Source organism: Eulemur rufifrons, chromosome 15 (assembly GCF_041146395.1).
Source record: "Eulemur rufifrons isolate Redbay chromosome 15, OSU_ERuf_1, whole genome shotgun sequence".
NCBI classification, from domain to species: Eukaryota; Metazoa; Chordata; class Mammalia; order Primates; family Lemuridae; genus Eulemur; species Eulemur rufifrons.
The window spans coordinates 78,617,721-78,636,666 of NC_090997.1; the positions used below are offsets into that span (position 1 = coordinate 78,617,721).

The 18,946-nt window shown below is 30.8% G+C and overlaps 1 protein-coding gene across 2 annotated transcripts in view; it reads left to right on the forward strand.

Moving 5' to 3' along the window:
• The window catches only part of LAMA2 (laminin subunit alpha 2), a 568,286-nt gene that overhangs the window by 233,991 nt on the left and 315,349 nt on the right, over nucleotides 1–18,946 (forward strand). For both annotated transcript variants that reach the window (XM_069489233.1, XM_069489235.1), the window contains exons 8-10: nucleotides 500–678; nucleotides 4,638–4,737; nucleotides 10,888–11,048. In XM_069489233.1, coding sequence (XP_069345334.1) covers nucleotides 500–678; nucleotides 4,638–4,737; nucleotides 10,888–11,048 — 440 coding nt within the window. The remainder of the gene's footprint in view (nucleotides 1–499; nucleotides 679–4,637; nucleotides 4,738–10,887; nucleotides 11,049–18,946) is intronic.

Sequence of the window (18,946 nt, forward strand, 5' to 3'; positions counted from 1 at the left end):
CTCAGCCTCCCAAGTGGCTGGGACTACAGACATGTGCCACCATGCCCGGCTAATTTTTTGTATATATATATTTTAGTTGTCCATATAATTTCTTTCTATTTTTAGTAGAGTCGGGGTCTCACTCTTGCTCAGGCTGGTCTCGAACTCCTGACCACGAGCGATCCACCCACCTCGGCCTCCCAGAGTGCTAGGATTACAGGCGTGAGCCACCGCGCCCGGCCATACTTTTGTAAATCAAAATCAATCAAATATTGGCAATTTCATATGAGTCAGCTTAATTGATATATTTTAATTATTTCAAATTTCATTAAAATATGGGAATTTGTGAATACAGCCAATAAATTCAGATACTTTCTAGATCCCTTTTTGTGTGTGTGTATACTAAATGAATGTAATTTCCTATATAGTATAAAAAATCTATTATGTATAACAAAAAATGATTTTTAAATATATCTGAAACCTGGAATTAATATTCATTATTTTATTTTTTCTAATGTAGCATGCAATTGTCATGGAAAAGCTGGAGAATGCTATTATGATGAAAATGTTGCCAGAAGAAATCTGAGTTTAAATATACGTGGAAAGTACATTGGAGGGGGTGTATGCATTAATTGTACCCAAAACACTGCTGGTATAAACTGTGAGACATGCATTGATGGCTTCTTCAGACCCAAAGGGGTAAAGTATTCCTTTTCTTTCATAAAGCATTATTTTTTATTTTTTATACAAAGAGATATAATACAGAAAAGTAATTTTGAAAACTGCTAAAAAGTTGAACTTCAAATTCTAAACAGTGACTAGGGATATTTCATAGTTGAAACTGATATGCATCTTTGAAGCTATATACTGATATATTTCCATCACTCCAGAAAGTTCCATTGTGCCTCATTCCAATCCATCCCCACCCCCAGGCAAACTCTGTTCTGATTTTTAGAGCATAAATTAGTTCTGCCTCTTAGTGAACTTCATACAAATTAAATTGTAATATATACTAGTCTTTGTCTTCCTTCTTTCACTCAACATGTTTCCATGTTGTTTGTACATCAGTAGTTCTTTTAAAAAGAAAAATAGTTGAGTAGTATTCCTCCACATGAACATACCAAAAATTTTAATCCATTATCCTGTTGATGGATATTTGGGCCGTTTCTAGTTTGGAGTTAGCTCCTACAAATTATTTTATACCAATCTTTTTGTAGTTAGGTTTTATACTGGTCTTTTTGTAGTCATATATTTTTCTTGTGTAAGTGTGTAGGAGTAGAAGGCTTGTTTCATAGGATGGGTATATGCTTGACTTTATAAGAAACTGCCAACAATTTGCCAAATTAATAATAATGTATAACATCTTCACCAAAATAGCATATGAGTTCTGTGATATTATTAAAATTATTACCTTAAAATTTGATTTTAGATTTATTTACCAAATACACATAGTTAATTTATACATGCATGTAAATTATGTATATAAGTATAATATATAATACAATGTTTACTTAGAGGATTGATTAATAATCTGAATTATTTTAATAAGATTAAAAATCATGTAAAGTAGATATGTTTGTGGAATCTCATAGATTAGATTTCCTGAACAATAATCTAATTTGGCAGATTTCCCTAATTACCACGGGGGGGGATAATGAATTATTAATAGAAGGCTTTGTTTATCATCATTGGGATCATAAATCATATTTCTAAGAGTTAAAATTTTATCCAAAATAAATTTTTTTGCAATAAGTCCAGAAAGAGTTTTTGTTTTTGTTGTTTTTCATGTCCTGGTGGTTTCTCTGGGTAGAAAGTCCTTCTTCCAATTCGCTCTCAAATTACTACTCATACTTCAAGCTCCAGTTTAAATGTTACTTTTTCTGTGAAACATTGCTTTGCTTCATTGTGTTGTGTTATTACCCCTTACTCTTTTGCCCCACAATGCTCTGTCTGTATGTCTGTTTTATCACTTGGCACATTCTCTTTAATCAACATCTTTTAAGTCTATTATTATTTCTATAAGCTTGTTTAAGACAGAGACTATGCCTTACTTATGCTGTGAACAGTCCTTACTTTGTAGTGGGGGATGAATGGATATGTCTTAGACAAATGATGATTTTGAAAATGATCTGTGAACTTAGTTGATTTTTTAAAATCATATATAAAAATAACTCTAATTTTAACAGGCTTATTTATATTAGTCAACAAGTTTTGTAAATTAAGCCTAGATATATACACATGAAAGTTCTATTTAATAAGGGGGTAAACATATATACACATATGTTATATATTAATATATATACACAAAAATGAGTGTGTATATGTATGTGTGCATATATACACACAGATATACATACATATATTCTACAGCATTTTCTAGGCAAATAATTTAGGTTCTTTTCCTATTTCATCTGGAAAATAAATATTGTATATGTAGTGTATTAGCACAGTCTAGATTTGTTTAATTAAAATATTCTAACAGTAAAAGCTACGAGTTATATGCCAGGAATATGAGATGCTTTATATGTTATTCTTTTTAATTTTAACTTATATAACATCACTTTAGTTGCTATCATTATCCTCACATTACAAGGAAGTAAATAAACTCTACCAGGCACAGCCAGTAAGTGGCTACATTGGGATATGAGCTCAAATTTTCCTAATTACAGAGTCCATGTTGTTTCTTCCCACGTTATGCTGTCTCCCAGAAAAACACATTTTTAAATATTTTAAATATTTAATATTATCTTTTTCTAACTGTTAAGTATACCTTTCTATTTAATTAGTCATACCATAATTAATATGAAAAAAGGTTCTGAAAAATAAATTTGGGGAAAACATTTTACATTGCTAATTTTGAACTATGTTATAATAAAAAGCAAAGCAACTAGGAAGACTTTATTATGAAATATGTATTAGAGCATACCAATAAAATATTATTTTTTTGGCTATGGTAATGACACTGTGGTTTCAGAGATGCTTCCTGAAATGTGTAAGTACTAATGGCTTTTTATATAGGATTTTCTTTATTTTTCCATGGATTTTTTTAATTTTTAATTTTTAATTATTTTGAGTACATAATTGTTGTATATGGTACATGTATATGGTACATGTGATGTTTTTATACAGGCATACAGTGTGAATTAATCAAACAGGGTAAATGGTGTAGTCATTATCTCAAGCATTTAACATTTCTTTGTATTAGGAACATTACAATTCTACTCTTGTAGTTATTTTACAGTATACCCTAACTTATTGTTGATTATAGTCACTTTGATGTGCTATCAAATGTTCATTCTATCTAATTATCTAACTATATTTTTGCACCCATTAACCATCCCCACTTTATCTCCCCACTTCCACTACCCTTCCCAGCAGCCACTGGTAACCATCATTCTATTCTCTGTCTTTGTGAGATCAATTTTTGTTTTTAATATTTAGCTCCCACATATGAGTGAGTACATGAGAGATTTGTCTTTCTGTGGTTGGCTTATTTGACTCAACATAATGTTCTTAAGTTCCATCCATCTTGTTGCAAGTGACAGGATTCCATTTTTTTTTTTTTTTTGTGGCTATATAGTGTTCAATTGTGTATATGTACCACAATTTCATTATCCATTCATCCATTGATGGACACTTAGACTGATTCCATATCTTGACTATTGTGAATAGTGCTGCAATAAACATGGGAGTGCAGATATCTTTTTGATATACTGAATTCCCCTTCCTTTGGATACATACCTAGCCATGGGATTGATGTGTCATATGGTAGTTCTATTTTCAGTTGTTTGAGGAACCTCCATACTGTTATCCATAGTGGATGTACTAATTTATTAAATACATTCTCACCAAGGACAACCAAAGTACAAGTGTTGTCCTTTCTCCACATCCTCACCCTTAATTGTTATTGCCTGTCTTTTGGATAAAAGCCATTTTACCTGGGGTGAGATGATATTTCATTGTAGTTTTGATTTGTGTTTCTCTGCTAACTAATGATGTTGAGTGTTTTTTAATAGACCTGTTGGCCATTTGTATGTCTTCTTTTGAGAAATGTCTATTCAGATCCTTTGCTCATTCTTTAATCAGATTATTTGATTTTTTCCTATTGAGTTGTTGGAGTTCCTTATATATTCTAGTTATTAATCTCTTATCTGACAGATAGTTTGCAAATATTTTCTCCCATTCTCTGGGTTATCTATTGACTGTGTTGATTGATTCCTTTGCTGTGCAGAAGCTTTTTTGCCTTATGTGACCCCATTTATCCAATTTTGCTTTGGTTTCTTGTGCTTTGAGGTATTACTCAAGAAGTCCTTGCACAGACCAATGTCCTGAAGTATTTCTTTATCTGCGATTTTCTTTAAAAATTTAGAAAGGATAAAGTGTGATAAAACTTTTATGGGAAAATCTTGATAATTGTTGAATCTAAGTAGCAAATATATAAGTTTATTGTACTATCCTTTTTACTTTTGTGTAACCATTTAGAAGAAATAGATTTTAGAAATTGTAAATATATATTAAACGTAATTACTTATATTACAATTTTGTCAAAATAATTATTACTCTGTTATTAAAACTAATTTGTCTGAAAATTTTGTAAATTAAAACATATTGCTGTTTTTATTATACTTAACTAAAAGCATTTTGAATATTTTTGTTAGGTATCTCCAAATTACCCAAGACCATGCCAGCCATGTCATTGTAATCCCATTGGTTCCATACATGAAGTCTGTGTCAAGGATGAGAAACGTGCTCGACGAGGTAAGAGCTGCAATAGAATGTCACTGCTCTCATGAAAGGACAAATAAAGCCAAATATGATGATTTTCAGAAGAATATTTTGCAGTTGGTGTCGTTAAAGTAATAAATCAATTCTTACATATATCAGTTTATTAGTGTTTCCTCCAAGAAGCAGTTTTGTATTCCTCTTAATAATTAACTTTCATGTTTAATTATAATGCTTTAATAGCAAGAAGAGTTGAATCATTTGTTTGAGATATATGTGTGTATATCTCAAACAGAGAGAGAGAGAGAAACAGAGAGAGAGAGAGAGAATCACAAATCTGTGGTGTATGTAATTTTTTCATGTCTTACTAATTTTTAAATTGTTTTGTAGCTTCTATGGATTCTAGCATAAAGTGACAGCAGTCATTAAGGGGGTTATGTGTTGAAGTGGGAATAGCAAATAGAAGAGATCACACATTGAGATGGAGGAAGTAAGAGAGAAAGCAAGAAGTGCACATAAAGGACTAAAGAAAGTAGTAGTCATGAGTTAATGAAGGGAAAGAGCCTGACACAAATTTAAACCAAATACTTTCTTTGAATAATGAAATTCATGATGAACTCCAAACATAAAGGAATCAAATACCAACCTAACGCCTTGATATAAAACATTTGGGAGTTACTTCCAGAGCAGTTGTTTGCCAAGATCCAGTAGGAAATTCACAGAATGTATCTGAAACAGTTTCTTTATATTTCTGAAAGTGAATTTTCTTCTTTGGAAAGACTAAAATAAATCATGGCAACAATGTAGGCTTTTTCCTCCAATGACTTTAGAGTCAGAAGATGCAATGTTTCTTTGGCACAATTTAGCTTACCTGCTCTCTTTATAAAACTGTAAGATTATCAATTTGAGCATTATATACAGTCTTAAATCTTCAAAGACTAAAAGACTAATGCATTTTAATATTTCCCTGATGAATTACTGAGGTCATTTTTCATCTAAGCCCCCTTTTCTTTCTTTGGTAACAACTAAATCACATTATTTTCAGTAATGTCATTTAACTCTCCTCCCCCCACCTTTTTAAATGGTAAGTGTATCATTTATCACTGTAAAAGTTATAAAAAATGAAAAAGTAGAAAAATAAATATATAATTCAGTGGTAATTCAGCAGATACCACTATTAACATTTTTGTATATTTTCTCATAATGCAAATTTTTGATGTTGCTCCTTTTAAATTTCCCTGATGCGTTTCCCCCAAATATATTAAAAAAATTCTCTGAAATCTGGTTTCAGCACCTAAATAATACATCATTATTTGGTCATGCCATAATGATTAACATTTATCCACTCAACTTTATGTAGACATTATGATTGTTGCAAATTTTTATTTATTGTAACCAGGGCTTTAATGAAGACTATTCCATATAAATATTTTTCAATTATTATACAAACAATATATACTAAAATAAATGTTTAACAGTAAGAAAGGGAATAAAATAAATAACAATAGTGTCCTCTTCGATCTATTTACCCTAGCCTCATTTCCAAATTTAAACATATTGAGCCTTTTCTCCTATTCTGTTCTTTCATTAGTTGTATTTAATATCTAAATAATATTATTATCAGTATATTTATCACCATTGTCAATTGACTCCATCTTGAAAGAAGAAGAAATGTTCCATTCATGCCACCTCCCTCTTTGTCTCCATACATTTTTATTATATATTTCTTCTGTGGTATCTTTATCATGTTAAATAGAAAGTTTAAATCTCTATTTAATGATGCTTTTTATTTTTATTTTTTTATCTCTTGTAGAAATGGGGTCTCACTACATTGCCCAAACTGTTCTTGAACTGTTGGGCTCAAGCGATCCTCCTGCCTCAGCCTCCCAGAGTGCTGGGATTACAGGTGTGAGCCACTGTGCCTGGCTCATGATCTAATACATTTAGACTTTCTCTTGAGGTCCTACTATGCAAGACAAGAAAAAGACCATCCTTACATTCCCCACCACTTGGCAGTGTCTGTCAATCATATATTCATCTTTTCAAAAATTTTAACAGTAATATTTGGTTCTAAACCAATAGTTAACTCTGATAACTTTAAAATTGAAATCTAATAATCAAGATGGAACTGGAGACTATTCTCCTAAGTGAAGTCTCTCAGGAATGGAAAAACAAACAGCACATGTACTCATTAAATTGGACCTAACCGATTGACACTCATGAGCACATACAGAAGTAAAACTCAATGGAAATCAAGCAGGTGGGAGGCGGGAGGAGAGGATGGGTGAAATCACACCTAATGGATACAGTGTGCACTGTCTGGGTGATGGACACACTCATACCTTCACTCAAGCTGTACAAAAGCAATCTATGTAGCCAAAACATTTGTACCTTGGTAATAGTAATATTCTGAAATAAAAAAAGATTTTAATATTATAATTAGATACATTTTGTTCAATATAGACCTGAGTTGCAAAATTGGATACATACCTGTAATACATTTTTATCTTCATGCATAGTCTGGTAACCTCTTTGGGAAAGAGTCTTATTTTGACTTCTTAGTCAGGTTACATAACCAGATAGTAGAAAATGATATTCCAGTGTCTTATTGGCATTAACTTGATTACTAAGGAAATACAAATGTATTTATTTTGTGAATTTTCTTTTTGTTTTCTTCATTTTCTTTTTGCATAAGGTAGCTTTTTACCCTGTAGATGTGTAAGTTTTTTAAGTATTAAAAATAGTAATATTAATAGTATGTCATATTCATTATAGAGAATTTCCAGATTTGCTTTGTGTTTAACTGTTTTTGATAATAATTTCTAAGATATAGAACTTAAAAATTGTTATATATTCAGCCATCAAAATTCACATAAAATTCTTTAGCTATAATAATGACACTGTGCTAAGATTATTATATATTTTAATATTTTTCTATTGGATTATTTATATGCCTTTATAATTCTAGAACTCTCATCTATCCCAAGATTAGATAAATGTATTTTTTTCATTTGTGATTTTATTTTATGATGTTTAATTTTTTAATCCATTTTGAATTTATCTTGTCTTATTTTATATAGAAGATTTCTAGCTCTATTTTGTTTTCCAATACTCTCTTTTTTATTCATCTATATTTAATATTATTTTTATCTCTTTAAACCTATTAAATATATTTATTTTATATTCTGTATTTGTGAGTATCATTCTCTCATCTATCTGAGTTTTATTCTGAATTTGATTTTCTGCTAACTCTTACTCACTGGATCCTCTTTTCTTACGTGTTTCATAATTGTTTGCATGTTTTATGTGTGTGTGCATGCATGTGTATGTGTTTCCTAGTTTACCCTTTCAGAAGCCTTGAATTTATATAAGGTTCTCTGATTATGATCTCCTAGCTTGTGTAGGACCTAGGATTTTTTGTTGTTGTTCCAAGAAACCATGCTCCATGAACTCTAGTCTAGTTCATCAGAATTTGCCAGTCAACTCCAGAAGAGACACTGGCTTAAAGTCTGACTTACCTCTCTGGAAGTCAGTTTTGTAGTTTCTCACCTCTAAAGGTTTTCTTATTTCATACCAGCACAACTATTCTATGTCTATATATGTCTCTCTATCTATCTATCTTTAATTTTATTCTACATCTTTAAGTGTTCTGAACAGGAGGGGGTCTTTTGATATCCAGTCCACAATATTCCCAGATACAAAAGTTAGTATGGAGATTGTTTATCACATGGATAACCTCTATATTTAATCTAAATTTCTGTTAATAGAAATTTTAATATCAGAAGTAAATGTTAAATTTTTTAATGCTTTTGCAACATTTATTGAAATTATCACATTTCTTTTCCATTTGATCTATTGATGTGATATATTTTTCAATGAACATGTTAATATCAAACAATATTTATATTACCAGAATAAATTCTACTTGGTCATAATAGAAGATCCTTTTAACGTACTTAGGATTCAATTTGGTGTTTATTTTATTTATTATTTTTTTCTGGATTTATAAGTTAAATTGGCTGTGGCTTTGACACCAGCCAGTCGTGCTACTTTGGCAAGTAACTTAATAACTCTGTGATTTATTTTCCTCATCTGTAAAATGGGAGAAATAATAGTGTCTATATCTCATATTGATGTTTTGAATGTCAACTGAATTAGCCTGTATATAATGTATAATGTTAAGTATAATGAGTAGTACAAAACAAGTGCTACTTAAGCCTTAGAAGTTATTATGTTTATTTTTACATTATCTTTGTTACATTTGGATATGAAGTTTTTATATGTGAAGTTTTTATTAACTTCGTAAACTGAATTATATAGCTCTCCTTTTTTTATATGCCCCATAAAAGTTCTAAGTTCTGAAAAAAATCTGTAAAAATTAACTAGCATTAAAACATTTTGTAGTAATTATTTGATAAATTGTTCTCTTTTAATATCCTTGATTAGCTTTGTTTAGGGTATCTTTTTGCTTTTCTGTTTTTCAAGTCTCTCTTCTTTCCTGTGGTGTTCATTTTGTTTTGCTGATTTTTTTATAATTACAAGAATTAAATTTTAATTAATTCATTCTTTAAAATAACAGAACTATTTAAGCCTGTAAGTTTATTTTGGCTACAGTTTTTCATAGCCAATAAACGTTGCTAAGTAACTTTCTCACTGCCATTACATTCTACTTAGATAACTATTTAATTTGCAATTAAAGTCTTGGTTTTTCACTTTAACTCAAGAATAATTAAGGAGAGATATTTATTTTTTAATTTTTAGAATGGTTGAATTTTGTATAAAATTCTATATTCATGCTTGATATTCATAATTAACTTAATCCCAATTTTTTTGATATTAATCTAGAAGTAGTAATTTATGTTAAGAAAATAAAACTTAGATAATTTCTGCTTTGATAAATTGAACATTTTTGTGTATTAGTAAATGCTGGGCTGTGGTAAATATAGTTATATACCATATAATATATAATTCAACACTATTAGATTATTCAAATTTTCTATGATTTTTTTCCCATCATCTGTAAATATTTAAGATGGGTAGGTTAATGTCATTCTCAGCCATTGATATTTGAACAATTTTTCTTTGATTTCCTATACTGTTGTTTTCTATATATTCTTGTATTTATAATTGGTGCTTAATTGAAGGGTAAATATAATAACTTCAATCATGTTTTATTGCATCTTTGTTAATGTAAAATGAGAGTTTTAATCTATTTTCTTTGAATTCACTTTGACCCTAATTAATACTACTGCAACATTTTTTCTTCTTTCTGTGCTTCCTAATATATATTTATGTTCTTACATTTTTAATGTTTCTGGTCATTTTGTGTATCTCTTATACACAGTACATGTACATGTTTTTAATAAGAACAGTAAGACTGTTTAACATCATTTGTGTATATTTGGTACGTATGTTTGACACCATTTCTGTCATTCTGTTTTATGCTTTCTCACTACAATGTTTCCCCTCCTTTCTTTTTTTCTGCCCTCCTTTCCTTTTTCTGATGGATTATGTTTTATTGATTTGCCCTTATCTTTACCTAGATTTTGAAGGTCTGTATCTTGTATTCATTTGTCTTGATTTTTTTTCTATTTTTCTAATCAAAGACATGAATAAAAATTGTCTTTTGAATCCCTATGTAAAAAAATGTAAATTTAAACTGCTTTCATTTCCCTGCTCTATTTTTCCCTATCCCCAAATAACCACTCCCATGAACACCTTTTGCTTTTTCTTTAGTAATACTGCCAGTGATGTTGTCCTTAGATTATTGTGGTTAAATTGTTTTAAGTAATATATGTTTATTTCCAAGGCTCTTTTTCATCTTGTGATAGTCTGGTGGTACAAGCTTGTTTTATGAGCCATCATGCATACCCAGCTACTGTTTATGATTCTCAATGTGGTGTCATCAGCCTTAGAGTTTGTGGAAATTACTCCTTAATCATTGTTACAATTTTCTGTAGTCTTAGTTTGGTAGATGCTTCGAATAGAAGATGCTATGTTAGCATAATCATAGCAAGCTTCTAATTAAACCCTATACCCTTTGGTTTTAACTTTTCTTTGTTGATGTACATCAAGAATCTAAGTTTTATATCAAAATAGGCCTCTGGAGGTTACTATAATTGAAACTTTAAAAACTAAATTATATATTGTTTTAAAAGTGTTGCTATGTGGCTCATCTTCCCTTAGGCCTGGCACCTGGATCCTGTCATTGTAAAACTGGCTTTGGAGGAGTGAGCTGTGATCGGTGTGCCAGGGGCTATACTGGCTACCCAGACTGCAAACCCTGTAACTGCAGTGGCTCAGGGAGCATAAATGAGGACCCTTGTTTTGGGCCCTGTTACTGCAAGGTACATTGTTTATTCTAATAATGTCCCACTGTCAAGGCAGAATATTATTTTCCTTGGCTTCTCTGTTATGTCTGCTAGCATTAAGCAATTGTAACAGTTTCTCCTGTAAATATCTACTATCTATTCTGTCTGTGGTATTCCTATAAGTGTCTTTAAATGCCTACCATGTTCACTGCAGCACGACGTTTATAAGGCACTGGCCATTTATCTAAAAACCTACAAATTCACAGAGGATAAATCACTTTAAGAGTCTGTGACATTTTATGGCAAAAACACTTTTCCCTCCATTGCCCAAGTAGTCTGTTAATTAAAAAATATACAGCACTAAAAATAGAAACCCTTAAAGCTGTAATACCCTCAGATTTATTATACCTTTCCATTTAATTCTGAAAAGCATTCTGTCAAGAGTTTCATTCTGGATTTTAAAATAATCTTCAGAAGTTTGAATCCAGATAGATCTTAAAATACTCACCATATTCAAACTCTTCTGTTTAGTTACCAAAAATATATGGAGCCCTACTGAAACTGATTAAAGACTCAATATTTTCTCCCCAAAATACTTTTAGAAATGCAACTTCATTTGTTATGCATGCTCAGCTAATAGCACATCATGTTAACACCAAGCAATGCATTACACCTGCAGATAATACACATAGAGAAAAACAGAGGTATGAACAAATCTAAAATGATAAGACTGATTTACTCTAGCTATAGTAATCAGCTCCATAATGTTTGGATCAGACAGTGGATATCTACATTAGCTGAGAAAAGGAACAATTCTTGGAAAATGTTGGCATGCCATATTGACATAAACATGAAAATCCTTTCTTTTTTCCTTCATAGGAGAATTAAGATCGAACCTTATTAAAAAATGTTTTTGTTAAATCATTAGTCTTATCTAGACAGCTATAAAATATTATGTGCTTATAGTTGATACATGTGGGCTCATGTGTGTATACAAATATTAAGCCATAAGTAGCAAATATTAGTTTCAATGTTAAGTGCATATGTATTAGTATTAGAATGTCTGAAATATCAAGTTTGTTATAATAGTTTCATAATACGTATATATTACATCAGGGGTAATTTAGGTACCTATTTTAAACTACAGAAACAATAAAAATGTTTATCTACACAAGCAAACAAAAAGTCTGTAAATCCGTGGTAAAGAGTTGTCATGTGCTGAATATAGTAAATTTTCTAGATCTAGTACATTTCATTCCAATATTATCTGAAATGAAAAATTGCTCTGGTAGACCAAGATTGTATAGCAGCCTGTGAATGATTGCTTGCTTAAGGATACCTCCCCTCTCCATCCTGAATGTCTCTTTGAGCAATCCTGCAGGCTCTTAGTACATCTTCTGTAATATTTATCAAAACATATTGTGTGTGTGCTTTATCCTTTTTCAAAACTCCCTGAAATCTGTAACCTTTACCACTCTCTCAAATAAAGGACAGGCAACGCTAAGCTTAAAATGGAAGTGATACCTCCAAAGTCTCTAGAATATAGGAAATCAAACAGGAAGAAAAAAAGGAACTGTTTTTATACACCTAGCATTCAAAACATGTGTGGTATTTGCAAGGAAAGAGTAACAAACGAGTTCATTCTCTTTGGTAAATACAGCAGGTAAGACTAGAACAAGAAAGCTGTAGTGATTAGCAGAGCTCCGAGGGGAAGGCCCCTGGAGCTGCCTACTGCCTGCTCTCTGCCTGATGCAATATTGCACTGAGAGTGATTATAATCCTGAAAAGAGAAATACCTCCTGCAAAGACACTTGAAGTTCTACATAGACAATTAAAAGCGCGACAATAAACAGCAATTAAGAAATCATAAAAGAGAATGAAAAATTAAGTAAATAGTGTCATTAAAAGAAATGCCTTTCAACCATGTGATATTTTAAATAGAAAACTATAAGTTCTTATAAACTAAATTATTTTAGGATAAAAACCTTTAGAAAGCAATTTTCATAAATTTTTTAAATTTTCATAATTTAAAAATCACAACTTATGTGCATATAATGTATGAATTATATCACAAAATTATATAATATCACAATAATTTCACAATATATCACAATGAGTTATATCACAATGTACATACAATGTACTCTAATTAGGTGCCTATAATCTCTTTAGAAGAATAAAAATAACCCAGTATTTCAACAAAATATGCATCAATTTAAATATAAATACTGGAAAGATGCTTATTAATATAGAGATAAATGTAATAGTTTATTCTATTTCACAAAAACATGATTTGACATAGATGGATCAACTGATTATTAAAAACAGTATGCATCAAAATGCTATGTAAGAAGCAAAATTTTATTGAGAAACTAAGATACTAGAGACATAAATTCAAATAAAATGACAGATTTTTTGATGAATAGGAAGAATATATACATACATGTCCATATATTTATATCAAAACTAGTAACTTTGAATATATTTATCTGTAAATAGAAAGAATATAAATTACATGTAAAATAATATGTGTATTAAGTATTCATCTCCAAAATGCATATTAAAAAAAAAAAAAAACAAAATGCATATTAACCTTAAACACTTGTACATTTATTCCCTTGTACTATAATATATGAATTTTTCATAATTTTTATTAGAAAGAAGTATCTCACTTCCTGAAGGCTGAAGACATTTTAAAGCAGTGCTTCTTTATGAAGTCTTGTGCCCAAATTTTCTTCTATTATAAATTTTAAATGACTGGTATTCTGGTAAAATGCCATACTGATCTGATATTGACACCACTTTTCTCATTCTATTACTTCAAAAACACAGATTTGCGGGATAAATGTAGCAAATGAATTTATGAACATTTAGATCCAGGAAAGAAAGGGAAATTCCCAGGAGTCAGGACAAAAAGAGAAATCTAATTTAAGCATAAGCTCAAGAAAACTGAGCAACCAGAGTCATGGGAGGTGGGGCAGAGGCTTGTCTCAGTTTTAGGATTAGGGCTAAAGTTTGGAGTTTTAATGCCCTCACTAGGATTTGGACCCACAGAGGGAAATTGCAACTGAATTCACTTAAGCTGGGACTCTAGAAATGCTTTCTGACAGTGAATGGGGGCTAGAATATTCTTCCTGCAAACCTGGAGAGGCAGACGGAAAACTTTCTCTTTTCTTTGGGACTCTGGGTGGGGAAAAGCTAGTACCTTGTGCAGGACCAAATTCCCAAACCTGTGTGTTCACATGGGAATAGGGTCAATTTTATTTTCCCTTTATGTACTAGAATTCTTCAACAAGTCAAGCAAACAGTATTCCTACAAGAAAAAAAATATATATAGCCTCAATTGAAAATGAGGTCAAAGTAAAGCAATGCAGTGCACAAAAGGAAAATAACTAGAAGAGAAATCAGTAGCCATAAATATCACAGTATTTGTACACGAAGAACTAAAAAGGATAATCTTAAAGAAATTGTGTAATAATAAAAATGTGATATTTTGATATATAAATCATAAAAATGTTTAAAACATATAAAAATATGATTCAGAGATTAAAGAATAAAAAAGAAGGAATAGGAAAAACAATATAAAACAGCACTGTATTAAAATAAAAATAAACAGGTTTGGAAAAGAAACTCATATAATTTACTTCTAGAATTTTATATATATATAGTCATTGAAATCAGAAACCCAGTAGATGGGTTAAACAAGAGGTTAGAAACTCTGGATAGATAATCAGAAATATAGACCTGAGGAAATTACCTATAAATTAGCATAAGGAAGTAAAGAACTAAAACATGATGCTAACTGACTGATAGAATTGTAGCATAAATTTCAACAGAAGTTTAGCAGGAGTTGCCAAAGAGGAGGTTAGATGAAATTGAGGAGAAACAATGTTCAAGAAATAATGAAAGAAAAAGTAATGATAATGAATTAAAGAAACTTGTACATCCTCAGTTTGAAGAACATAAAAAAGAAGTCCACTCATAGTTGAAAACCTGTCCACCCGCAAGACAAGGAGGAAAATACTGAAACTAAATGCAAATATCTTTATTGTGAGTGTTTACCACTCAGTCCAACTTCATTGAAAGAGACATTAAATGATGTATGTAATTTAGTAAGAATATTGTACCTAGAAGACAGTTCTACTAGACTGCAGTCTGTAAGAATCAATCTGTAAAAAGCAGTAGCATTTCTACAGTGGCAACCAAATAGAAAATGTAATAGAATATTTAAAATGGCAACAAAAAATTTATGAAACCTAGAAATAAATGTTTTTAAAATGGCAATAATTTTTAAAGGCTATTGGAGACCATAAAAATTTAAATGAGGAGATAGCTGATCATTACCAAGTGCCACTGAAAATCTGAGGCAATGGAAATGTTTACTATTTCTGTTATTAGGGTGAATTAGTACCACAATTTAGGAGGGCAATATGGCATTATCTAATATCTTTGAAGATGACAAAACCCTGTCAGCCAGCAATTCCACATCTAAACATTTACCCTTAAGAAACACTTACATACAAAAAGTAAATAAAAGACATTCAACATAGACCTACTTACTATAATGAAAATGAGAAAAAATCTAAATATCCAAATAAATAGTAAAAATAAATTATAATATTTTCACTTAATCTGATAAAAGAAACAGCTAAAGAGAATGAAACATGTCTATGTGTATAAACATTTATAAATTTCAGAAACTTCAGGTAAAGTGAAGAAAACAAAGCCATTATGTTACTACTTATGTCAAGCTTTAAAACAGAAAATAATTCTATACTGTTTGTAGACACACACATACATAATAAAAAACTTAAATACACTTATATAATATATACTAATTTCACAATAGTAGTTGCCCTAGAGAAAGAGGAAAGGGAATAGCACAGAAATGAAATGAGATTTAATTGTGTGTAAGTATTTATCTGAAGCAAATATGTAAAATGTAAATTTTTTACGTCTAGGTTGTGGATAATGGGTGTCATATCATATGTACTTTTCTGAGACTTTAAAATAATTCCTAATTTAAAATTTCTTTGATTAAAAGGAAAAAGGAATTCCAGATTTAAAAAGAGGTGAATGAAATTCTTAATACAATATCAACTGAAGTATTGTTACCTTTATACATAAGGTTTTTACTTATAGCCTTATTTAGACAATGATACTAATGAACATCATCCTCAAATATTTTAAAATATTAAAACAATTCCAACTCAAGACAATAAAATGTATACAAATATTTTTGCATTATTAAAAATTTTGACATTTCTGCCTTTTCTTATGAATTACAAGGATCAAGCCATTCTCAGATATATGACAAGTCAATTGAATGTAAATGCTGCCTGACTCTTAGTATTTGTTTATTTCAAGTACCACATACTAGATATTGACTATTTTGCAGTTTGATGTCACGTTACTCAGTCAATGTTGGTTTGCAGGATTTCATAAGTAATATAAATTGGCCTTGATCTAGGCAGAAATATGTGCTTTTATTTTTATCAAAGTCTTATAATGGAAAGATAAATAGTGAAGTAAAAGATCAGAAATCAAAACCTGTACTTTCATCTTTTTGCTTTGTTTTTATTGTACCTTCTATTAAGTCCTTACTGACTCACAAGATGATGTGGTCTGGCCTTGGTTTACCTCTCCAGAATGTTCTTGAGCTTCAGTCATTGTCTTCCAGCATTACTTAAATTCCTTGAGTCAACAAGTTCTTTATAACTCTGCAATTTTACGGGTTCTATTAAGACTGTAGAAAACCTCATTTCCAGCTCTCTCCGTTTGCTTAGAGAGGCCTTTTTCAAGGCTCAGCTTAACTTCTTCTTTCTCTGCAAAGTTGCTCTGGATCCCCCTAATATATATTATTCTCCTTCCATAATCATTTTTCACACCTTTTTCTTTCCTTTTATGAGCTTTTTACAATTTGCAATTCTGTTTTATGTCTGTCTGACCTCCGGTGATGACATGGACCCTATATATTTTCTTCAACATTGCACAATAGAGGATAACACAGTGACTCATACATAAGAAAGAGGGAAAGAAGAAAACTAAAAATTGTGAAACTTTGACAGTCAGTTAACCTATCTGACTCCATTTCATAATCTATGGAAATGGTGATACAGAATTTTCCTCTAACTCTCAGTGTTATAATTATAACATTGAAGCCCTGGGATAAATATAAAGTATAATCATAACTACCTTCTGGATTACTTTTTTGTTGTTGTTTTTTATATTGCCTTTCATAAGTAGAGGTAAGTTTTCATTCTTTTTCTCTAATAGAATTTTTATGGTGCATTAATATTTTTTATTGGTTTTGGATTTCCCTACTCTTTTTCATTTGTTTACAGGACTGGTCACCTCATCAATTTGTTAGACTTAATCCCTGGACATTTTACAAAGAGACTTCAATTTATACATTTGATCCCGAATCTAAATTACAGATGTAAAATTTTGGCATAAAAAGTTCATGCAGGAATTGGTCTCTTACAACAGCTACAGTTCAAATATTATGTTAATCAATTTTTACATTGACAAAGTCTCTCTCCTTGACCAAACTTTAGTCAGACTCCTCTGAGCCCTCTTCTTGACTAGGCCTTGTCCTGTCTTCAAGCCTAGTCCAGTTGTTGCAAGAATCCTGCTAAGTCAGTTTATTGAGAATCCCCCACCCTTGATATCTGGCTTACCTTCAGCAAAAATCCTGTTAGGCTGGTTTAGCAAGAGTCTTCCCTAATGTTAACGTTTCCTCTCAGTAATTGTCCATCCACTGACCTCCCTCCCCCTTAGCTACAAATCGCCACTTGTTCATGCTGTACTTGGAATGGTGCCCAGTTCTGCGCTGAGGTCTTTTTTCCCCTTTTGCAATAGTTTCTGAATAAAATCTATCTTTACTACTTTAACTGCTATCCAGCTGTAGTTCCCTTTGACAATATTAAAAGCTAAGCTTGTGAAAAGTGAGAACTAATTTTTATTTATTTTCTTCTCTCTCTCTCTTTTTCTCTCTCTAACCCACCAACTATTTATTATCTAGCTTTGGAACAGTGTGTTCTAAGAGTAAGCATTCAACAAATGCTACTAATTAATTCATTAGCCTTCCTTTTGTTAACTTCTTTTAATACTAGGATGCATTAGTATGAAGGCCATAATAGAAGAAAACCTGTAATTGACTACAAACACCCAAACAACAAAGCATGACTGCAAAATTCCTAAAGTAATTATCACAAGAAATAACTTAAATGTCACTGGAGATGTTCCTGGTAACTTTGTCAATAGAATTCCCAGTTGACTAACAATCACAGTTAAACATGTACTGCCAAAATTGTACCTAATTTATAAGGAGGCAGCTTCATGAGAAGGAATACAGGGAAACTACTGTGACTCTATTTCTCCAGAGAGAAACTGTACTGAGGAAACTATACCAAAAAGAAAATTGATGTCAACCCCATAGTATCTGACTTTAAGAAACCAAAAATAAAAGAACTTACTAAAGTTCTTCCAATTCAACTTTGTTATTAGGGAAAATGGGCACTAAAGAAAAAAAGGACAGCCTTTATAAATTTTTTGTAGGGTAGGCCACAACACATTTAATTAGACATTCAGCTAATATGTTCAATGGAAGTATGTGTTGTTTAAAGCACACATTTCTCCCTATGGGGATGAAAATTGGTTCTTGAGAGGCAAAAATATCATAATTCATTTTATATATAATATGAAGCAATCATATTCACACAGTGCATCTGAACATAAAGTGTATCTGTAGTATTTAAAACTTCATGGTAGGGATGATTATGAAAAAAATGACTAAACAGGCTTCATAGGGACAAAATAATGAAAACTAAGTAGAATAGGTTAAGAACTCTGCCCTAAAGTGAAGTGGCACTTTTTAATATCACAATATATAAGAATATAAAAATATTTATTGTATGAATTATTTACAATGC